This window comes from Pogona vitticeps, chromosome 3 (assembly GCF_051106095.1).
Source record: "Pogona vitticeps strain Pit_001003342236 chromosome 3, PviZW2.1, whole genome shotgun sequence".
Lineage (NCBI taxonomy): Eukaryota > Metazoa > Chordata > Lepidosauria > Squamata > Agamidae > Pogona > Pogona vitticeps.
The window spans coordinates 263,522,460-263,546,772 of record NC_135785.1 but is presented as its reverse complement, the minus strand read 5'-3'; the positions used below and the strand labels follow the sequence as shown (position 1 = coordinate 263,546,772).

General features: G+C 46.6%; 1 protein-coding gene across 2 annotated transcripts; it reads right to left on the bottom strand.

Annotated features, from left to right (window-relative positions):
- Nucleotides 1-4,111: 4,111 nt before the first annotated feature.
- KCNE3 (potassium voltage-gated channel subfamily E regulatory subunit 3) lies at nucleotides 4,112-15,115 on the bottom strand. 2 transcript variants are annotated; one of them, XM_020791953.3, is made up of 2 exons: nucleotides 15,005-15,115; nucleotides 4,112-4,922 (listed from the first exon to the last, which is right to left on the bottom strand). In XM_020791953.3, the coding sequence occupies exon 2, from the start codon at nucleotides 4,885-4,887 to the stop codon at nucleotides 4,600-4,602; it is 288 nt and encodes a 95-aa protein (XP_020647612.3). In that variant the 5' UTR covers nucleotides 4,888-4,922; nucleotides 15,005-15,115; the 3' UTR covers nucleotides 4,112-4,599. The 2 variants fall into 2 exon arrangements, with proteins under 2 accessions (XP_020647612.3, XP_072849512.2); XM_072993411.2 differs by lacking the exon at nucleotides 15,005-15,115 and adding an exon at nucleotides 14,030-14,194.
- Nucleotides 15,116-24,313: the final 9,198 nt, after the last annotated feature.

Below are 24,313 nucleotides of genomic sequence, written 5' to 3'. Positions count from 1 at the left end.
CGCTTATCCCAGAACGCTGGTCGGTGGAAGAAGGTGTGTGTGCCTTGTTAAGGGCTGGATGGTCCATTTTATGGAACCTTGCCTCCCATCACAGCAAAAAAGGGGGACCTCTGTTTTGGCCCGGGCGCTCCGAAACAGATGAGGAGAGGGGCTTTCTCCTGGGAATGCCACCCTAACAACTAGGGCGGTTGAAGAGACTCCAAGCTGCAAAGGAGTCATTGGCCATTCCAATAAAGAGGGCTTGACTGTTTCTAAACCCGGGGAATCTGTGCTGTGCACAGAAACAAGCCATTACATGCTTTACGTGGCAACAAGCCAACCTTTCATGCAGCATGGCAAGGAAAGGGGGGGCAATCCCTTTGTTCAAACCAAACTATGTTTTAACCCTTTCTTGCAAGCTGGCATAGAAGCACAACTGAACGGCAGTCCGCAGGAAAATCCCTTATACAGTATAAGAAGATAACGAAGGGCCTTTGAGAGGGAGCCCCTCTCCTGGTGTTATCCGAAGGCAGAGGGCAGGAACAGGCAGGACGGAAGTTTCACAATTAGAAGGTAACAAAATGTTGTCGCTCTAGACCAGTGGTGTCAAACTGTGGCCCTCCAGATGTTCTTGGACTTCAACTCCCAGAAGCCTTCACCACCACCTCTGCTGGCCACGATTTCTGGGAGTTGAAGGCCAAGAACATCTGGAGGGCCACAGTTTGACACCACTGGTCTAGACGGTAGACTTTAACGGCTGTTACAGTTGCACTTTCCAAATGCAGATAAAGTGCATGAGCAATGAATAAGCAAAAGCAAGCTCCTTTGTAATTTACCAATTACAAAACAATATTAGAGGATAGTTGGATGTCCTTTACTTCTTAAGACAGCTCTGCTTTTAATTGCAAAGCTGTTGTCTAATCGGTTCCTTCCCTAAAGGATTGCGGATTGGAAATTTCTCCCTGATATAAGATGTATGTGTGCTTCCTTCCCCAAGTTTCCGTACCAATAGAATCTTCTGGAAAGACCCGTCTGTTCAGGGGACCGTGGCACCCAGCCGTGGCTGGAACTTCCCTCTCGAGTGTCAGAAGACCTGGCATGTTTTAAGCATTTCATTTATTTAGTTTAACATTGGCTTTCTCCCAGCTGTCAGAAATTCTGGACCTGCTCCCCTGTTGTATCCCTGTGTTTCCACAGGACTGTTTTATTTTTTTACTTCATCATAAAGTGCTTTGGGTTTTCTGCAAAAAAAATCTGTAGTTTGAAGAGGAAATATTTATAATTAGTCATCCTATGGAAGTGAAAAATATGTGTACAGAGCCCCCTGCACTGTCTGTACACAAATGGATTCTGAAGCAATGGTTCTTAAACCAGGGACTGGCAAAGCGCGGCCTTCTTTATGCTGCTGGACTACAACTCCCATCAACCCTAGGCAGAGCGGCCAAGGGTAAAGCATGCTGGGAGTTTGAAAGTCTAACAATATTTACAGAATTGGAATTTGCCTGCCTCTGTTCTTAAACCCTTGGTCCTCCAGATGCTATGAGTAGTTAGAATACCTAGCCTTCATCAAAATCACTTTTGACAGGTGTGCCGCTCCTGCGAGGCGGGACAAAGAGTCAGGAATCGACCCAGGGCCCTCCTCCTGGGTGGGCGGGGCTTTAGGGTGATGTAGGGGGTTGTTGAGGCCACCATGGGCCTATAGGAGGGGTTCTTAGATGCCAGGGTCCCCCATAACCAGAGTGCGGCCTCAGGATTGGCCCCCAAATGACGTGTTGCGTGGGACCCTGGCGTCTATAGGCCCACAGTGGCCTCAACAACGCCCTATGTCACTGCAGATAGTGACAGCAGCCACGAAATTAAAAGACACCTGCTTCTTGGGAGGAAAGCAATGACAAACCTAGACAGCATCTTAAAAAGCAGAGACATCATCTTGCCGACGAATAGTCCACATAGTCAAAGCTATGGTTTTTCCAGTAGCGATGTATGGAAGGGAGAGCTGGACCATAAAGAAGGCTGACCGCCAAAGAATGGATGCATTTGGATTGTGGTGCTGGAGGCGACTCTTGAGAGTCCTCTGGACTGCAAGGAGAACAAACCTATCAATTCTAAAGGAAATCAACCCTGAGTGCTCACTGGAAGGACAGATCCTGAAGCTGAGGCTCCAATCCTTTGGCCATCTCATGAGAAGAGAAGACTCCTTGGAAAAGACTCTGATGTTGGGAAAGTGTGAAGGCAAGAGGAGAAGGGGATGACAGAGGAGGAGATGGTTGGACAGGATTGTCAAAGCGACCAACATGAATTTGACCCAACTCCGGGAGGCAATGGAGTTGGCATGCTCTGGTCCATGGGGTCACAAAGAGTCGGACACCACTTAACGACTAAACAACAACATTCTTGCATTTGTATTTTATTTTGTACTGACCCCACAGCTCTCTTTTATTTCTTTTTTTGGAAGTATGCACTGGGCTCAAAGGTAGTATAAATTCAAAGCTGAGCCAGTTTCCCGGGGGCTTCTGTTTGTTAAAACAGAACAAAAACTAGACTGTTGTTCTTTTCTTTAAAGACTGATAAGGTGGGACAGAAAGACAAATACCCTCTAACGGAATGGTGTTTGCAGAGAGATTCTCACTAAGCAAATAACTTTTCTCCACGTGGGAAAGAAAGGGCTGGCTACGTCTGAGGCCTCACGAGAACAATGCATTCTCCAGTTGGAGGATTATATTGCCCCATAAAAATGTTCGTTCTAGTATTACAGGAAGTGTTTGAAGAAGCGATAAAGTCAGCAAGACCTGCCAAGGAAGGAAAGCAAAGCGGTATGTTTGGGGCCGGTGGGGGTCCGAGCGAGGAAGGACGGATCTACCTGTTTCTTGGCATATCAATATCCTGTTGGCACATCAGGTCCCAGACATTTTATTTATCAAGTTCATTTACAAGGCAAACAAAAGAAGGGATTCGTGGACTCTTATCTCTGGGAGAAATGTATTTGGGCCAATTACCAAGATGAATAAATCAGCAACTCCTGGTGCTTTGCCTTGAACCAACTTGATGGTCTGTATTTTCAGAACATTCAGTTAATTGGCCTCCTGCCTGATAAACAGGGCCTTTCATGGTGTAACACTGAATCCTGTGTTTGATGTGCATGTGTTTATTCATTAAATATTGATCACAGTGGCAGGGGGATTAGGATCACGGAACCTACAGTATAAGGCTGGGCACTGCAATTCAACAGCATCAGTTATTCGGCGGTCAGCCTTCTTGATGGTCCAGCTCTCACTTCCATACATCGCTACTGGGAAAACCATAGCTTTGACTATTCGGACTTTTGTTGGCAAAGTGATGTCTCCGCTTTTTGAGATGCTGTTGAGGTTTCTTATCGCTTTCCTCCCAAGAAGCAGGCATCTTTTAATTTCATGGCTGCTGTCACCACCTGCAGTGATCATGGAGCCCAAGAAAGTAAAATCTGTCACTGCCTCCATATCTTCCCCTTCTATTTCCCAGGAGGTGATGGGACCAGTGGCCATGATCTTAGTTTTTTTTGATGTTGGGCTTCAGACTGTTTTTTGCACTCTCCTCTTTCACCCTCATTACAAGGTTCCTTAATTCCTCCTCACTTTCTACCATCAGAGTGGTATCATCTGTATATCGGAGGTTGTTGATATTTCTTCCAGCAATCTTAATTCCGGCTTGGGATTCCTCCAGTCCATCCTTTCACATGATGTATTCTGCATATAAGTTGAATAAGCAGGGAGACAATATACAGCTGGCCTAGTGGACCAGAACTGCTTCTCCTGTAAATGATTGGGCCATTCAACTCCCAAAAGTTTCATGCTACTCAAACGGGGAGATTGAATCAACACAGAATTGGGTTCCCTGGGAATTGGGAGCCATTCTCTGAAACGGCTGCTCTAGGGAACTGTAGATTCATTATGGGATTTGTTAAAAGTGTAAGTGAGTCATACAGAGAACCATCTTAACATGCGGATTTTTCGAGCAACAGAATAAGGAGCAACCCAAGTCAGATAGCCGCTCCTTATTCTGTTGCTCCAAAAAGCCGTATCTTTCCTGAGATCAGTGGAAGACAGGGGGGCCTAGCATCCTCTGGTCCATGGGGTCACAAAGAGTCCGACACAACTTAATGACTAAACAGCAACAAAGTCAGATGCGCCCACCATTTATTCTTCCAGGTGGTGGAAGAAAGGATGCAAAGACGGAAACATCTCTTGCACATTCTCGTGAGCATGTGTACACACTCAAGCCCTATATAGAAATAACAAAAAATTGTGCAAGAGAATTTCTACTGGATTTTTCAGCTTCATTGCTAAAATCTTGAATCATTCCCGTGTACAGATGTGATTGTTGTGTGTTATACTGTACTAGGACAGAGGATTTATACAAGTAGGTTTTTTTAAAAAGCACAGATTTTTAAAATCTAAGTCTCCGTAAGGCCTCTCCCACTCCCACATTCCTTTGCACCTCCTGATTTGTATCTCTGTATCTTAGAAAGTCTTTCCAGCTGTTAGAACACGGATTCCTGAAATAAGACCCGCACAGGGGTCGAGACAGACATTTCTCGTCACGAGACGCCATCAAGAATTTCTCCTCGGCCTCTTTTTTTGCTCCTCATATCATAGATACCCTCTTCTTGATGTAAACATGATACGGGTCGCTCTGCTGGTCCACCTCCTTGCGGGATCGGGTGTACCCGAGGATCAAACTGCCCACGGTCACGGCAAACAAGACCATCACAAACAGGATGTACATGTAGGCGTAGGTCTCTTTGGCCTCCTCCGAGTCACCTCTCGCGTCCGGAGGGCAAAAGTCCTTGCGGTGAAGCGTGTGGTTGAAGGCCTTCAGCATTGAGTCCAACTTCTGGAGCCAGGTCTCCGTCTGGTTTCCCATCGTCGCCATTCTCACGGACTAAAATTCAGGAGATGAAGTGGATGCTGGGGAGTGAAAAAAAGGGAAGCGGTTTCAGATCAAACAAGCTTTACGGGAAGACTTACTCCCATCAGCTCTGTGAGACAGGAGATAGGAGTGGAGAGTTCAAGTCCCCACCACGGCTCCAGAGAGGAGAGCCGGCCTGTGTTGCCCGAGGCAGCTACACATTTCCAAGATCTGCCTTTCCTCTATCCCGGTGCCCTCCCGACATGAAGATCTACTGCTTCCAGTCTCGCCAAGTCAACACTCATCCACTCCACACTCAATCAGCTTCATTATTTTTTTTTAAAAAATGTGTGACAATACAAATTGTTCATTGAGCAGTTTGACCTTCTAATTCTCTGGTTCATGCACACAATCCATCTTTCACTGGCAGAATTATCCAGCAGGGTAGGTGCAGGGATAAAAATCCCTCCCTTGCCATGTCCGAAAGAGAAGTATAAAATCATGCCGGAGATGGATCAGTCGCCTTTGGAACAGTCTCCCTTCAGAGATCCACCTGGCACCCTCGTTGGGTGTTTTTAAGAGCCAACTTGAGACCTGGCTCTTTAATCAGGCTTTCCCTCCTGTCATCACTTGATTATTTTTATCTTTTCCCCATCTTGAACGATATTACTATCGTTGCTCTCTATTTTATTATATCACGTTTATGCCATTTTTTATTGTTAGCCGGCCAGAGTAGACTTGGGTCTAAATGGTTGGGGTATAAATTTAATTAATTAATTAATTAATTAATTAAATCAAGTGGAAAGAAGGAAGCTCTTTTCCCCCTCACGCAAGACCAGAACCAGGGGACCTCCACTCCAATGGAGGGTTGGGAGAGGGAGAACAGACCAAAGAAAGTCTTTCTTGACCCAGCGTGTGGTGAGTCTGTGGAACTCCTTGCCACAGGATGTGGGGATGGCCTCTGGCCTAGATGCCTTTAAAAGGGGATGGGACAAATTCCTGGAGAAAAAAAGTCTATCGCAGGTGACAAGCCCTGATGGGGAGGTACAATCTCCAGGGTTAAAAAGGAAGGGACCTCCAAAGGCCAGAGGCAGGGGAATGGGTATCAGGAGACAAGGATCTCATGTTCTCGTGGGCTCCCAGAGGCACCTGGTGGGGGCTACTGGGAGATACAAGAAGCTGGACTAGAGGGGCCCTTGGCCTGATCCAGCACAGGGCTCTTCTGATGTTTTGAAAGCCCAGGATGACCTCCAAGGCTCTCCATCTCTCGTCCCTCTTTTTCCCTGCATTGCCTTAAAGCCTCCACATGCTACTATTCTCGGAAAGTCGGGATCATCTGGTCCGCACTGATCGAGGCCGCCCCCACTGGGATCCCGGAAACCAGAGTCTACATTCTCCCGATAGAGATCAGATGAAGGATGAATCTCAGCAAATCCTTGTAATTTTCAACTCCAGACCTGACCTCTGAGTGATCTCCCGCAAACATTATAATTAAGGTAATTATCAGGATTGTGCTGGTTACGGCAAGCTAAGCAGGAACATTCAAGCCCGCTGCCAGCTTCAACACATTTAAATCCATTGCATTATAGTGCAATCCTATAGGGAGCTACTTGGGAGTAAGCCTCATTGAGTTCCATGGGAGTTAACCTCAAGGAAGCGGACAGACTTTACATCCGGTGTGCATTATGCTCATAAACGGAGCGCCTGAAAAATATCTGGCCTCTGCTTGACCTCATTTGATTGGCCAATTAAACAGATTTATTTTTATTTTTTAAAGGTCCATTCATATTACACTCGGATGCAAAAATTAGTTCTAGACTTCATTTAGCACAGGCCATAAAAATTAGCTATACCTCATTCACCACAGAGCTGTTACTCCTTCTTCGATCTAAGCTACTGTCGCTTGTAGATCTGAGGTAAAATTTCCTACACCTTCAGAAGTGTTGCAGACATCAACTTTTTGAGCATATTTTTCTTTATTGAGAGGCTTTAAAAAAAACAACCAACAATTCTATCTATCTATCTATCTATCTATCTATCTATCTATCTATCTATCTATCTATCTATCTATCTATCTATCTATCTATCTATCTATCAGATAATTAAAAATCAATCAATCAATCAATCAATCAATCAATCAATCAATCAATCAATCTATCTATCTATCTATCTATCTATCCATCTATCTATCTATCTATCCTCAGAATGTATGGTCAGTAATACCTGCGTCTCAGTAAAGGTCACACTGGGAGTAAGCCCCACTGGAGCCAATGGGATTTACTTTCGAGTAGACAGGAAGTACACCCAAGAAATCGGAAGGCAGCTGAGACTTGGAAGGGCAGCTATGCAGGGACCGGAAAAGATCCTTATGAACGGGAAATGTGTCATAAGAGACCATCATCCAGACGAGGGTATTCCTAGCTGCTTTATACGGATGTGAAAGGTGGACAGTGAAGGACAAGGAGAGAGAAAGGAGAAAACGGGTTCATTTGAAATGTGGTGTTGGAGGAGAGTTTTATGGATGTCATGGAACATCAAAAAGTGGATTCTAAATCAAGTCAAACTTGAAGTTTATCTGGAAGCAAAAATGGAGGCTATTCTGCTTTGTGCACTTCCTGAGAAAATAAGAGGCAAACATTGCCAGGGAAAGCAGAGGGCAGTAGGAGAAGAGGAAGAACTAACATGAGATGGATTGACTCAGAAAAGGAGACCACGGCCTTGAGTCTGCAAAACCTGAGTCAATCTATAAAGACAGGATCTCTTGACATCTTTATCAACCCACGGGGTGCTTTGAGTCGGAAGCAAGCTGATGGCAAATAACAACAACGAGAAATAATGAGAAAGCCATTGTTGCATTAACAGCCCCTCCAAATTAAAATGGATGCCTAGAGGGGAAATGCAGAGGCATCTCTCAGTTGGACGGTTGCTGCTGTTTGTCAAAAGAGACCGTCCGGGGTGAGACTGTCCCTTCATCTGATCTGGCCGAAGGCAACAGAAAGGGCAACCAGACTGGCATGTAAATATATGGATAGCTAATGGCACAGTCTGGATCAGGGGGAAAAGACCTTGTCTGCAAGTGTTTCTACTTAGATCGAGCGATGCTTCCCCTTTAAGAGCTGTCCCGCACCTTTCTGGCCCAAAGGTAAGGCATGTATTCTTTTTGACATGCTCAATGTTTAGCCAGTTTGACCAGGAGAAAGCAGCCACAGCTTCCAACTGCCATCAGGGCTGCAGATTCGCAGGGGGTGAGGGAGAAAGAAGGGGGAGAAGAAGGGAAGAGAATCAGCGAGTGGGGAAGGGAGAAAACGGAATGGCACCGACAGAGGGAGAGAGCAGTGAGGTAAAAAAAATAATTTAACTTCCTCTGACCCTCTGCAGAGGACCAGGAGAAGCACTTAATGGAATTGTTTTTTGTTTAGATGGAAGGAGCACACCACGGCACTTTGCTCTTCTGCCCCTCACCAACCTCAACAGATCGCTTGTAGCCCAATCCACCACCACCCCACAGGTTTGCACAGTTCTTAGTGGGTTTTAATGCATAATAAACCGGCGTTAAGATCGCATGACCTGCACAATGAAGACCAGACATTTCGTCTCTTGAAGAATGACACAGAACAGAAAAGGTAACCAGCATTCCCATTTGCTAAGGAAAGCAAACTCCGTGGCAGAACTAATTCTGTTCTGGCGCTGTGCCTCAGCTTACTTCATGGTTTTCGAGGGCTTTGCAAACACAATCGAATGAAATTTCATTGCTCTGAGATAAGTCTGACAAACAACAGTACCTGAGATCATGGGAACTGCAGGCTCCTTTCGGAAAGCACGGTTCGCTTTGAGAAGGCGGCACCTGAGCCTCCCTCTCACATTCCTAGTTTCCTTCCCAGAGAGAAACACGGGCTTCTCTGTGCAGGAATCCCCAATTGTTGGTCTAAGGCAGAGGGACGACGATTTTCTCCCTTTGAATCCTGCCTCCCCTTCTGCCATCAGCTCAAGAAACTCCATTGCGTGCTCCACCACCAGGTGTGGTTGGTGGAAATAAAAGGGACGGGGCTTTTAGGAGCATCTGGACTGAGGAACTCCTAGCCTCATGAGATCTGGCTTACCTGATCTCCCATCATTTTTGCCACAAACGTAAGAATGTTTGTTGTTTGTTTCAATAAACATTCACTTTGCCTCCTCTTTTAAATCTTCTAGGCCAGCATTCCTCACTCTGGCTCCCTCCAGACGCATAAGAACTATGGGGATACACATCTAGCATGTGTATACCCCAAAACCCTATTAGGAGACACCGACCCAAGACGTTATTAGGTCACCGCTTTGAGCGGGGGGCTATAGTCAGGCGTGATGATGGGTGGTGGATTTTGGAGTTGTGCATAGGGGGGACCGCCTAAGGCTGTGTTCTAACTTTCTTGCAACACTGCATAACGTGGAAGGCAGAAAACCACGCAGGGCGCTCATGTTTCCAGCCAAACTCCACATTTTAGTCGATATATTTTCTTTCCTGGTCTTACTTGGTTGCTACGTGTGCACTGGCTTCTGCTTTGTATGAATGTCACCATTATTCAGAGTTGTGGGAGTCGTCGACCCTGAGAGTCACTCAGACCCAGCCAATCCTTCAGTGGCCAAATTGAGAACCAGGCTGCCCCCTCCTTCTGACATGCTTACCCAAGCAGGCTGGCCATCCCGTCTTCTTCAGAACCAAGAACCAGTTCTTCATTTTTTTGTGTGGGTACAAGGAAAAAGCACTGTAGCTCATGCCACACCTCTTATTCTGGGGACATTATTAACCATGTTCAAGGGAGACATTCAGAAATACAAAGAGATTCATGGGGTATTTTCAAACAACAGGTTTGAACAACACTGATTGGCTAGTCTAGCACTGATTGGCTAGCCCTGCACTGATTGGCTAGCCTAATATGGCTAATGCTAGGTATGGGAGAAAATATAGTCCACCAATGACTGCAAGCATATAGGTTCCCCACTGTGAGGGACAGAGAGTGGGTGAGGAACCTCAACTGTGCACCAGTGTCTCTATCATGCACATGGCTCTTTGCAAGAATGAGAAGCGTCTGCCCCAAGGGGCTTAAAATCTAGAATCTGTCACATCAGAGGAAGGGAAGGGAAACAGTGGCTGTGTAGACCAGGGAGGAATCGGTTGTGATACATCCTTGGGCATATTTGGGATGGGGGACAGGCAATTGTGTCAAATCCTTCATGGAGAAAGTGGGTTTTGAGATGGGAGAAAGGGCAATCCTTTGAGGGAGTGGGAAATAATTGGACAGTGCAGCTAGAGAGACCCTTATTTTGTCTTGGGGGGTCTCTATGAGCAAGCAGATGTGGGGGAACAGGCAGTCAACCGACCGCTGATTGGCTAGGCCAACACTGATTGGCTATCCTGGTAACTTATGAAGCTCGTGTAGGTCTTTGAAAGAAAGGAAAAGGGGCTTGCACGGAATTTGGGAGAAAACAAGAAACCAAAACAGAGAGTACAAAGAGTGAATTAGCCTGGTTATAAAGATGAGAGAAGTACACAGTTTGACCAGTGACCGTTGGGGCTGGACGATTCTGAGGCTTGTAGTCTTTTAAAAAAAGGAACTTTTCCAAACTCTGGCTTGGACCTTGCTCTAAAATTGCTCCCATACATGTTTGGGGGCTCCATGGAGAATCCTAGGATATGGTTCTCAGATCAAACAAATTAGGAAGCTTCAGTTCAGCCCTTTTCACACTTCTAGAGCCTCGGAGAAGCTTCCGTTTCAGAGGCCCTTTTCACTTCTACACTCTTTTATCTCGACTGTTTACCTAAAGGAATTAGCTGCATATTTCAAGGACTGCTTGCGCTGTTTTCCTGATTTGTGCAAACAGCTTCCTCTGGTTTCACGATACCTGTAATGGGAATGCTATGCACAGAGAGACCAGCGCTTTCTATTCCCTCTTATTCTTTCCACCATGCTCCTGTAAAAACCACAAAGGGGCCAGATCCTTTGCAAAAGTACCCTCCCTCCCTCCCTCCCTCTGCCAACCTCAAAGGGGGTGGCTAGGAAAAGCCATAGGGTTGCTGGGTTAACCATTCTCATATTAGAGCAGGTTCAGCCAACCTGAAGGTCTCCAGATGTTTTGGAGTGCAAAATGCCAGGGCTTCTTGGTGAGTTGGGATTATAACATTCCCTACCACGTCCCTTCAGGCTCTCCTCCCGAGCCACACAATGACTAGCAGGAAAACTGACACTCCCTGGCAAAAATACACTGTTGGGGGCTATCCACCCCCACCCCCCATGTAAAGTCAAGTTAGGCTGGGTGGCTTGGTCTTCCGCAGGCAATTAAGGACGATGAGTTATACAAAAGACCTGCTCCAGATGTTAGAATAGGTTCCCTGATAGGTATCAACCCAGCCGCCTGCATTTTTTGCACTCTCCTTTGGCCACAGCGATGAGCAATGTTGCACTAAATCCCTGCTCATCAACATGTGTCCAACATCACCCTAAATTGAGATTTATGGGAGTTGTACTCGAAAACATTTTGAGAGCATCACATTGCCTCCCTGTGCGTTACAGATACAGGCAGCTCCTTTATATCAGATAACTATCTCTGGAGTTTGGGGAAAAATTGGGGGGAACCCACTCCATCCCCCAGAATTTTCCAGCTAGCACTGTCATAGGCAATCAATGCCAGGCTAGCTAATCAGTGCTGGGATAGCCAATTAGTGTCGGGCTGATCTACTGCCTGACATCCCTCTCTCTTAACAACCTCCAACTAAGGAAAGTTCATCACCTTCTGAGGTATTCCGTTTCACTGTCAAACAGCTCATACAGTCAGGATTTTTTCCGTAATGTTTAGTCACTACCTCTTAAGTCGGATGTAGTGGTTCAAGCCCTGCCCTCTGAGGCATCAGAAAAAAAAGCCGTTTGCTCCATTTCAGGGAACGGAAACCAATCCCTAGGAGGAGGAGAAGGGCGAAAGAACTGGGCCTGTTAACCTTCAAAAAGGAAGACTAAGGGGAGATAGGAGACCACGCTTCAGAGACGTGAAAATTAGTCACACAGAATCTGTTCTTGATTATCCCAGAGTGCAGGACACATAGCAATAGCCACAAGCTGCAGGAAGCCAGATTTCGATGGAATATCAGGAAAAACTCCCTAACTGTTAGAGCAGTACGACAAGGGAACCCGTGACCTCAGAGGGAGGTGGTGAGCGCTCCAACGCTGGAGGCATTCAGGTAAAATAGGACCACCCTCTGTCAGATTTGGTTTGACTGGGATTCCTGCCTTGAGCAGGGGGTTGGACTGGATGGCATTAAGAGGCCCCTTCCGACTCCATGGTTGTAGGATTTCCTGCAGGCCAGCCTTCTAAGTAAGGCACATACTGGATCGAAACCATTATACTGTATCTTTAAGCCTACCCATATAAATGTAAACAGTTAATGTGGCGTATTTAAAACACACACACACACACACACACACACACACGTGCTTACAGGGATGAGATGCTTGGCTAGAGACTCAGGTTGGCAGGTACCCCTTTGTGAAACCATGCCTGTGGGCAAAGTCAAAAGTTTGTTACCTTCTACCCGGTTTCGCCGAAAATAAGACCTAACCTGAAAATAAGCCCTAGTACGATTTTTCAGGATGCTCGTCATAGAAGCCCTACCCAAAAAAATAAGCCCCAGTGAAGAGAAACCCCGCCTTCCACCCTTGTGCAGCAACCAGAAGAAGAGGACAGGACTGTGTTTGAATCAATGTAGATGAAAAAAAATATAAAACATCCCCTGAAAATTAGCCCTAATGCGTTTTTGGAGCAAAAATTAATATAAGACACTGTCTTATTTTTGGGCAAAACATGGTATTGATTTCCTCACAGGCAGCACAAAACTTTTTGTTACTCCAATCCACAGTCAAAGATGCCTGCATGTCTACACCACAGACTATTTTCTGAGTTCCAGCATTGAACTGAGCACACAACCCACTCTGTCCTTTAAAAATCAAAACACCTCCTCATTACCTCAATCTTATTCCATTTTAGCAAAATAAATTGAAGGAGTTGGGGTACTGAGTTATTTCATCAAGAGGTGTTGCTGGAGACCAAGACCATAATCACCTATGCTATGATACAGATCATTGCAAATAGAAGCAAATATCACAGCAAATCATAGCAAATAGAAGGGAAAGATATGGAGGCAGTGACAGATTTTACTTTCTTCGGCTTCATGATCACTGCAGACGGTGACAGCAGCCATGAAATTAAAAGATGTCTGCTTCTTGGGAGGAAAGCAATGACAAGCCTAGACAGCATCTTAAAAAGCAGAGACATCCCCTTGCCGACGAAGATACGCATCGTCAACGCTATTGGTTTTTCCAGTAATGATGTAGCAAGTGAGAGCTGGACCATAAAGAAAGCAGACCGCCGAAGAATTGATGCCTTTGAATTGTGGTGCTGGAGGAGACTCTTGAGAGTCCCCTGGACTGCAAGGAGAACAAACATATCCGTTCTGAAGGAAATCAACCCTTGGAAGGACAGATCCTGAAGCTGAGGCTCCAATCCTTTGGCCATTTCATGAGAAGAGAAGACTCCCTGGAAAAGACCCTGATGTTGGGAAAGTGTGAAGGCAAGTGGAGAAGGGGACAACAGAGGACGGGATGGTTGGACAGGGTCATCGAAGCTACCAATATGACTTTGACCCAACTCAAGGCAGTGGAAGACAGAAGGGCCTGGCATGCTCCTGTCCATGGGGTCCGAAGAGTCGGACATGACTTAACCACTAAATAACAACGATACACATTGATTCCTTTGAAACATGACGTTGAAGGCGAACTTAAAAGATAACATGGAAGGCCAAATAAGTGCATTCTGGATCAAATCCAGCCTGATTGACTGTCCTCTGTAGAAGACTAAACTGAGACTTCACAGTTTGGGCCCATCCTAAAAAGACAAGACTTATCCGAAAAAAGGCAATTGTGCTATAAAACAACAGGAGACAGCTGGGAAAGAGGAAGACCCAAGGCGAGATGGATTGATTCAGAAAAGGCAACCATAGTCTTGGTTTGCAGGATCTGAGCAGGGCTGCTGAGGACAGGGTCCCTCACCCTCCTAGGGTCCCCAAAAGTCTGAATGGTCTTGCCCCAAAGCTACAAAGCTGGAAGTCATCAAATCTCCTGCGAGTCACCCAGGGACCTACCCGTAAATCCAGCGCTTTTTCTCTGCACACTCTTGCTCTGGGGGAACGATCCGTCCTTCCCAGCCAGGTGCTCAGTAAGGCCTTTCCTTCCGCGGATCTGCCTGCGCGCCCTGCGCCTCAACCCTTAAGCCGCAATAATAGATCTCCAGCCCCTGCAAGACGCCTCCTGCGCGTCTTCTTCAGGATGCCCGGGGCGGTCTCCCGGACCGGACCGAGAGGGCGGGGCCTCGGAAGGAACCGTCTTGCAGGATTGCGCTGATCCTGAGATCGGCTGCGCAAGGCGTCGCGGCAGCTGTTTCCTGATCTCCCCCCCCCCCCGGATTTCCACTTCCTCGTTTGGCTAAAACTCCAAAAACAAACCTGAGCGAGTGGCCCGTGTAGGGAAAGCATGCCTGGGCGCGCAGGGGACTCCGTGCGCATCCCAGGGGGGAAGACCCTCTCCTGGATGACGGGGGGGGTGGGGAGGATCCGGGGGCTCGCAAGGCTTCCTCGGTGGGGGCGGAGAGGTCCCCTTCCCCTCGGAGGGTCGCCGCCAGACCCGGACTTTTAAAAGAAGGGCAAGACGTGAATGAGTAGGGGAGGGGCGCCGCCCTTTGCACCTGCACAGAGGCGCCCTCGACCTTAGGACTCCTGCAGGCGTACTGGAGAGATCGGGAACCGAGAGGCCGGAGTCCCTCTTCCCGGATGACATTTTTGGCAAGCCCGGCATCAACCTCACCGATAGGCAACCCGGGGAGGGGGGATGCTGGGTCCTCTTCCCAGGGGCTTTGGGGAGGAGGGACTACAAAGCCCACCTGGGGGATGCTGGGAGATGTAGTCCGTCCTCCCCCCCCAAAAAAAAACTTTCCCGGAGTTTGGGTTCCCAAAACCAGCAGGGAGACGCGGCCAAGTTGGGGGAAAGGGCTCTCGCCGGAGCTTCCGCCGGGTTCCTCCCGAGGAGACCCGGGGCTTCGCTTTCCCGCGGTGCCCCCTTACCTGCGGACCGCGTGCCCCGGGCTCCCTCTGGCCGCCGGCGGGCTTCTGTGGCTCGGCAGAGGCGCGCTGCCCGCCTTGGTACCGCGGGCGAGGCGGGGAGGGAGGCGGAGGCGGCCGGTCCTAACGCCCCTCCCTCGCCTCTCCTTCCCCCCCCCCCGGCGCTGCAGGCAGAAGCTCAACGGGGGGGGGCGGGGCTTTCCCTGTTGAACATCGGCCTGCCAGGAAGGCGCAGGGGGGCGAGATGGGGGGGCTGGGGCGCTCGCGTGACTGGGGTTCAACCCCATCTAGGGGGGTTCTCTTCCTTGGCCCCTTTACAGCAGGCCCCCGGAGGGTGGCTTGCCTCCGAGTAGACCTGCCGAGGATAGCGCGGTGGCAACCATCCAGAAGGGTGGGAAAGGGGCACCCAATTATTTTCACCCTTTTTCTGTTTGACCCCTGCTGGGGTTGTGAATCCCTTTACAACAGTCTTGTAGAGATTTTATTGTTATTAGAAATTACCAGGCACCTTCAGTCAAAACCATAAAAACATGGACTGATACTGTATTATACAGCACATACACCTTTGAACCAAAAAACTAATTATCTGTTAAATGTTGGCGCAGCAGGTGTGCTGTTCCTAATACTTCCATTTTTTTTGTAGCTCTGATGCTGGGATTTCTGTGATCTGCAACTGCTTATAACACTTTGTGAAGTTTCTTGATCTGGTTCCCAAAGCCCCAGTGACTAGGGGGAATCACATAAGTGTGTTTCATTCACAAAAAAGATGTTTCGATGGCCAGGTCCCTGGATTTTGTTCGTTTTTCCAATTCTTTATTTTCAACTCTGGCATCCCCTGGAATTGCAATGTCAATGATCTGGACCTTTCCTCTTTCTATTACTGCTATGTCTGGTGTGTAATGTTCAAGGTGTCTGTCCGTTTGGATCCGGAATTCCCACAAAATCATGACTTCCTCATTTTCTGACATCTTTTCTAACTGATGTTCCCACCAGCTTTTGAAGGCTGACAAGTTCTATTTTTTTGCATAATGACCAGTGCACTAATTTTGCTACTCTGTCATGAGGTGTAACACAGTTTCATCTTTTTCTTGGCAGAGTCGACATTTGCTATTAGCACTAATTCCTTGGATCTTAGCTCTCAGTGTTGGTTGGGAGTGCTTGTTCTAGTGCAGCAAAGATCAAGCCTTCGGTTTCTTTCTGAAGGGTCTCCAGTTTTGGCCATGCCCATGTTGAATTAGGATCATGCTTTCCATCAATATTTCTCAGGTGTTGTCCATGTAGTGGTTTATTTTTCCCAGCTCTTTATTTTCAAATTGTTCTTTCTTATATTGAGACTTTGTTTCTGTTGTTTTCAAAATATTCTCCATTTTCACCACCTTTAATACCGTAATTTTTCTCTGCTTGTACTCCCTCCTCTACTACCTGCTGTATTTGCAGTAATCCATGGCCTCTGATTTTTCGTGGTAAATATAATCTGTCCACATTACTTTTTGGATGTAGTGATGTATGACGACGACGATGATTGTTGTTGTTGTTTACAATGGAGAGAGCAAAACTGTATTACGGTACCTTAATCCAGGGAGAAAGAAAGGTGATAGGTGTTTAAAGAAAACAAAACAAAATAATATATTCTCATACATAATGTGTTCTGTTGACTAGAATGGGGATTTAGTGACTAGAACAGGTTATAGTGACTAGAACGGGGATTTCAAGACAAATGAGATAATTAAGGAGTGGTTTTAACAGTTCTCCTCTCCCAGTGAACTTCCATGGCTGAGCAGGGATTCGAACACAGGATTCTTTGGGTATCTCCCCTGCCCCCACCTTCAGACTACAGAGGCAAAACCCACAAAGGCCCTTCTCCTTTCCTTCAAAAGTAGCCCCCGGAACCATTTTATCAGCTGGCCCCCTTCCCAAATGAACCAGAGCCATGTCTGCGAATCATCCCTCTGGAGAGAACATCATTAGGAGTCTCCTCTTCACCTTTAAAACATGAGAAGACAACGCAGGGTGGCATTGTGTGCCATACTTATGGGTCCAAGGAGTGGGGAGAGAAGAAGACCTTCAGGGTATCTGCCACTCCTGTTTTGAGGGAAGTTCAGGTCAACGCCTTGCACGGCAGCTGAGCATGCCTGAAAACCATGCACAGGCCATGCGCTGTCACCTGGAATTCACCCCAGAATTTTTTAAACTCATAAATCAGGGCAATACAAGGAGATAGTAAACCCTTACTGGCAAATGCCATAACTAAGGCTCTATAGTTTATGAGATGTACAACCTTACTATTGTGATATCATTTTATTGTGCATTTGAATGTACATGTCTATGTTCGTGGTTTTAAGAGCCAGTGGCTATAATAAACTTTTACGTCATGGGAATACCTCATATCTCATGTAAAGACTCACATGAAATGACTTGGCTTTTAAAATTCAAATCATGTGTACCGTTTAATCTCTTTGTTTTTAAACCAGCATTTTGGAGAATGTACATATTTGTATTTGCACTTTTTAATCTGCTCACATTGTGTTTGTTCAGCTGGCACCATGCTTGTATATATATTATGATTTGTACTTAGGTTTTAAATTGGTGGAATCTGGATGACCAAAGTGGACAAAACAATAAAGATACAAATTACAGAATATATAGAGTCATAGAAAAGTTGGAAGGGGCCTACAAGGCCATCAAGTCCAACCCCGTGCTCAAGGCAGGAATACCATCCAAGCAGATCTTCTAGGTTTTTCTTGAATGCCTCCAGTATTGGAGCACTCGCCAATTCCCGGGCTCACCGGTTCCACTGCCGTACTGCTGTAACAGTTAAGAGTTTTTTCCTGATATTCAACCGAAATCTGGCTTCCTTTAACTTGAGCCCATTGTTGCGTGCCCTGCACTCTGGGATGATTGAGAACAGATCCTGATCCTCCTCTGTAGGACTCCCTCTCAAGATTTTGAAAAGGGCTATCCTATCACCCCTCTGTCTTCTTTTCTCAAGGCTAAACATGCCCAATTCTTTCAGCCTTTCCTCATCAGGCTTGGTTTCCAGCCTGCTGATCACCCTACGTGACTAAGGGAGTGTCCACCTGGTTAGGATGGGCTCTGCTTGAACACTTGCCATGTCCGCGAGCCAAGGATATAACAAGGATTGTTTTTATTCCATGGGACCAGCTGCAAGAAAGCGTGACAGATTGAACCATGTTGCTTCTGCACTAGATCTTCTGCAGAGGCTACCTCGTTTGGGTGCCAAATTCAATCAATACCTAAATAAATAAATCATTTCCTTGCCAAACCTGACCAGGCTGAGGGCGATGAAAAAACATCAGCCTGCTTTGTTCATTTCATAGAGTAACACCAGGTAAATCAAGCTGTCGGGAAGTGGAGACGAGACATTGCGAAAGGGCTCCTTTCTTCTACGGAACTGAAAACAAAAGACAATCTACACAGAATGAGAAATCATCTTTTTCTGGGGGGGGGGGGGAATGAAATAGAGTATTCCAAACAAATATTGAACTTACCCGTCATTGCTTCTCCCCATCTTCATGTTTGCAAAATGCAAATATGTATTTGCGAAGGCTTTCATGGCCGGGATCTAATGGTTGTTGTGGATTTTTCAGGCTCTTTGGCCGTGTTCTGAAGGTTGTTCTTCCTAACGTTTCGCCAGTCTGTGTCGCCGGGCTCTTCAGAGGACAGGAGTCAGAACTCTGTGCTCTGGTGCAGTTTGTTTGGGAGTTGAGTATTTATAGCTGTGGGATCAGCTTTTGTCCTTTTCAGGAGATGGGTGATTATGGTGATCAGTGTGTTTTTGTTGTGGGTGTATTGTTGTGATAAGGAGGAGAGATTATCTGTTACTGTGATTGATGGGTGTTGTTAGGAAGAACAACCTTCAGAACACAACCAAAGAGCCCGAAAAACCCACAACAACCAAGTATGTATTGCTCTTCTCTGCATTCAAAACAAACCTGGCACATTCACATGGGTTAAGTCTCTGTCTTGTTTTGCCAGCGCTGAAGTTATTAAAACAAGCAGCTCCTGAGCATACAAAGAATTAAGGATCACTTTGGCTCAATCTCATTTGCCAACCACCTGTCCTGTTTTATTTACACTTAACTAAGTGAAAACCTGTGGGCTTTCCGGTTTTGTGTGGCTGCTGCTCTGAGGTGCTATCAAGTCACTTCCCACTGAGGGTGCCTGCATCCAGGTTTTTCCAGGCATATGAGAGGTTCATGGAATAGTTTCCCATGGCCACCCTCCCCGGTGAATCTTCGAAACCAGGTCAGCATTTGAACCCATCACAACCGCCAGCTAACCCGTTTTAACTACAGTTAGACCAAAGGAAAGGTAAAATAAATAAAAAGTGCAATCCTGTGGCACCTCTCATCCACAGTAGCTTTCGTTCCCACGTACCTGGAATGCGATTAGGAAGGCTTTCAGGTTGGAAGACTGGTCTCCTGATCATGTGAAATTCTGCTCACCACCTAATGAACCACAACTGTTAAACTGCTCAAAGCACCCTTCGGTTTAGCGAGCAGCATTTCGCTGACTTTCCACAGATCACTTATCTTCTCCCATTCTTATTTACAACAGGACTCCGTATCCACAGAATCAGTATACACTGATTCACATATCTGTCTTTAATTTTTTTTTCTCTGGTGCCAAAGAGGAGTGGGGCCCAACATACTTCCACCGGAAGAAAGTTTGGGAGCATGGTGGCCACCACTGTGAAGGCCCAATACATTCTCCTAACCCAGCCAGATGGGTACAGATGGATCTTTCCTTAAACTTGGCTCTCCACACGGGAGGAGCCACAGATGACTTTCCATGTGGTCCCTCAAAACGGTATTTGGCTACTCACTCGACACTTTCTCCCAGCCCAGAAACAAGGCCACCAGCTAAGAAAGAAATCCAGATTTTTCTGACCCGGCGTCAGCAGGCAAAAGGAATCCCATCAGCTTTACCTGTTGCAAAACGTGTTGCATTTATACTCTGCAAATGATTGATGGGGTGACTCTTCTACCAACAGAGCAGGTTTCTGCTTCTGAAGATGGTTCCACTTTCTTCCAATTTCACGCACACACACAGCATGAGGCGGCAACCATCCCAAAGCAGGGGTTTTTATCCCCTTTCAACAGTTCTTTGCCTGGGGCATTTAAAAATAGACCATTCAGCCCATAGGAGAAGGACATGCATGTCCATTCTGCCACAGGAAATTGCTCTGGGTGGCTGCCATTCTAGAGCATTTAGGTAAAGCTTCCCCTTGACCTTTAGTCCAGTCGTGTTCGACTCTAGGGTGCAGTGCTCATCCCCGTCTCCAAGCCATAGAGCCAGCATTTGTCCGAAGACAATCTTCCGTGGTCATGTGGCCAGCAGGACTAGACACGGAATGCCGTGACCTTCCCACCAAGGTGGTCCCTATTTATCGACTCACATTGTTACATGCTTGAACAACTAGGTGGGCAGGAGCTGGGACAAGCGACGGGAGCTCCCTCCGTCTCGTGGATTCGATCTTACAACGGCTGGTCTTCTGACCTTGCAGCACAGAGGCTTCTGCGGTTTAACCCGCAACGCCACGAGCATTTAGACTCAGAGTAAAAGGTGACTAGATGTCATTGTCTTACGAAACCTCCGATAGGTGGTGTTCCTACAGGTACATAGGAGCCACATCTAAGTATTTGAACGCTTCTGATGTTGGAAGTTTGTTTCCTGCAGTTCCCAATAATATGACCCACACCCATAGGGTCAGGTTACAAGAAAGGAGATGCAATTAATGGCGAGGGTTGTTTGACAGTGGACCAGGTTACCTTTGTAAGGGGGTGGACTTTCCTTCCCTAGACATTTTTAACCATGTGGTAGATGTCAGGGATGCTTTACCTGCGGATTCCCTGCCCTGGCAGGGGTTGGACTAGATGACCCTTAGGATCCCTTCCGCTTTTGATCCATGTATTCTACATGAGCAGAAGCATCTGGCCAAGCTCAATGTCAGCCGGTTCCAGCAAAGTCCTGATACAATGGCTCTTCTCGTTACTAATGGAATTCCTCGGTCTCCGGGTTCGTTGCCGGTTGCTTAGCTGGCCGTGGACTCAGCTGTGGCAGCAGAGAGACTGCAGATCTTGAACCCAGGCGTGGGCTTCCACGTTGGCCACTAAGGCAACCAGAGCTGACCCACTAAGTTAGGTGGATCAATGTAGGACGCCGTGAGCCATGAGCCCCTCGTGTTCTGTAAGAGGCCATGGAAGAAAACCCCCACGGGTTCTAGAGCCACCAATAATGTTTTTAATTTGGCCTAGAAAGCTTCACTAGTAGAGCCAGAAACCAGCTGCCTTGTTTCTCACTGAAAACTGGAGAAGTCTGTGATTCCGACTGCAGCTTTGTGAGGGATCTACAGACAGACCAACCCTATTTTCTTTCCCTGTCCATGTGTTAATACCTAACCAGGTGGGTTTCTGGCCGTCATTTGGCCTCGGCTGCCACTGGTCCGTTCCAGTACAGCCATGGGTAAGGCATGCAGCAGAACCTCCTCTAAAGGAGCATCCGTTGTACAAGATGATGCTTCCTGGTGTCCATTTTGAGACCACCCCAGGTGCGTCTGAGAACAGAAACCTCCACCACCACCATCAACCTCTTCTCTTTAAAACAAAATGATGGACAAACTGGAAAATCTAAGATGCAGATATAGTTCCACTGGCGGTTTCCCAAATAATATAATGTGTGTGTCAGTGTTCCTTTTGCTCTCAATCAGGGCAAGCAACTGCAGCCCTCCAATTGTTTTTAGACTACAGTGCCCATCATTCTTCAGCTACTGGCTACGGTGGATGGGGGGGGTTGCATCACAAACACCAGTATGGCCACAAACTGCACAGTCCATCCTAGACCAACCCTATGGGACTTCTTGAAAGGACTAATGACAGAGCCCCACAGAGGGTGACCTCCAAAAACACGCTGTCCAAAAAGTGGAACCGCCTTGTACACGTTGGTCACCTTCGGACAGCCTAAAAGGGGAGGGTGACAGGGCAGAGCAGCACATTCCAGCTGCCCTGAAAGAAATGCAAAGCCGACGGAAGTTTCTGGCTTGTTCGTGATGACGATGAATGTATTTCGAATTCAGCTTAGAATTGCAGAACTGGAAGGGGCCCTATGGATCAAGTGGGAATCGAACCCAGAACATCTGGCTCTGCAGCGAAATGCTTAAATCCAGCGGTAAACCTACCTCAAGCTAAATGCGCCACTCCAAAGACACTTTAGGGCATCAAAACAAGAGGTAAGGACCCGCCTAGTGTTTAGAAAGCTCCAGACTATATCCCCAGCAACTCCAGCCAGGCTGGGAAAATCTCCGGTAGCAACCCTAGAAAGCCAATGCTTCATGTCAGCGTTCAGAGGGCTGGGTTCGACGGAGCGAGAGTCTCACTCAGTACAAGGCGGCTTCCCAAATTCACTGTGCCCTTTTGAATTCAAAATTGAGTTTACTTATGGGCCAAAAGTTTACGATGTATGTATATCTACTCAGTATATACTGGAAATTAAATTGGGGAGAGCAGAGGGGTTAACGAGGTTGGAGTCTCTGACTCCAAAGGGGGGAGGGTTTAGCTTAATTTGAGGGGTTAGGGTTTTTTTGTTTGTTTGTTTGCTTTTTCCCTTGCTTTCCCCCCCCTTTTTTCTCTTTTTCTGTGAAAATAAAATAAAAATTAAAAAAAACATTTAGCAGCCAATTTCCATCAGTTAAGAAGTGTCCACAGACCAGATCTGTGGCACAGAGCGCTGCATGATTCAGTATGCAATCGATAACGGCTGTGTCAAGTGTGATATTGTAATAATGTTTATTGTTAATGGGATGAATGTTTATAGGGAACCGATGTTGCACTTCAACTCAGGAGGCCACTGGGCCATGGAAACTCACGAGGAGTGGGGAACGGCCATGGGAAACCACTCCTTGAACATCGAATACACTTCAAAAAGCCCTATTTAGGGCTCCCATGTGTTGGAACTGACTTGGGAAGCCGGAACCACCACCACCCATTTATATTATTTATTATAAGCCACCCCTGACAACTCACCTGTTGAAAGGCAGGATATTATGGTAAGAAATCATGATAGATGAATAAAAACACTAATGGTTATTGTAGGTTTTTCAGGCTGTTGGGCCGTGTTCTTAAGGTTTTTCTTCCTAATGTTTCGCCAGTCTCTGTGGCTGGCATCTTCAGAGGACAGGAGTCAGAACTCTGTCTGTGCTCTGGTGCAGTTTGTGGGATAGTTGAGTATTTATAGTTGTGGGACCAGCTTTTTGTCCTTTTCAGGAGATTGGGTGATTATGGTGATCAGCCTGTTTTTGTTGTTGTGGGTGTATTGTTGTGATAATGGGGAGAGATGATCTGTCACTGTGATTGATGGGTGTTGTTAGCTGGTCTTTAGTGTGCAGTGATCACCAGTTCTTGTGGCTGGGTAGAGCCCTAACTTGAATCAAATTAAAAACACATGAAAAGCAACTCAACTAAAGACACCTTATATTGGCTAGTTGGATAGTTCAGTGGTTAAGATATTGGGAGTTCAATTCTCCAGTGTGCCTCCTGGAGAGACGAGCCAGCCTGTGCATCCTTGGGTAAGCTGCACAGTCCCAGGACTCTCCCATAAGGAAACCACTTTTTGAGTATTCTCTACCTAGGAAACGCTGGAAAGGGCCACTGGAAATCATAAGTGACTTGACAGCATATGACTATTATTACTATATTGCAATACAGTGGTGCCTCTCTTAACGACATTAATTCGCTCCAGCGAAATCGCTGTAGAGCGAAAATGTTGTAAAGCGAAAATAAAAAACCCACTGGAACGCATTAAAACCCGGTTAATGCGTTCCAGTGGGCTAAAACCTCACCGTCCAGCGAAGATCCTCCATACGGCAGCCATTTTCAGTGCCTGTATAGCGAGGAATCCATCCCTAAGCACAGCGGGGAGCAATTTTGAGCACCCGTCGGCCATTTTGAAAACCCGACGATCAGCTGCTTTGATCGTCGTAATGCAAAGAATTGGTTCCTGAAGCAGGGAACCGATCTTCGCAAAGTGAAAAAAAAAACCATTTAAAACATTGTTTTGCAATCGTAATTGCTATCGCAAAAACATTGTTGTAAAGCGGATTCGTCGTAATGTGGGGCAATCGTTAAGTGGGGCATGACTGTATTAATTCTGTCTTGGCAGCCAGGAAGAGATGAGAAGGGACTGAGATACTTTTCACTTATTTCCAAAACTGAAACAGATATTTTCAAGGACATGTTTCAGAAAGGTGTGTTAATTCAAGTGGTTTGCTTGACTTGAACACTCGCTTGATAAACA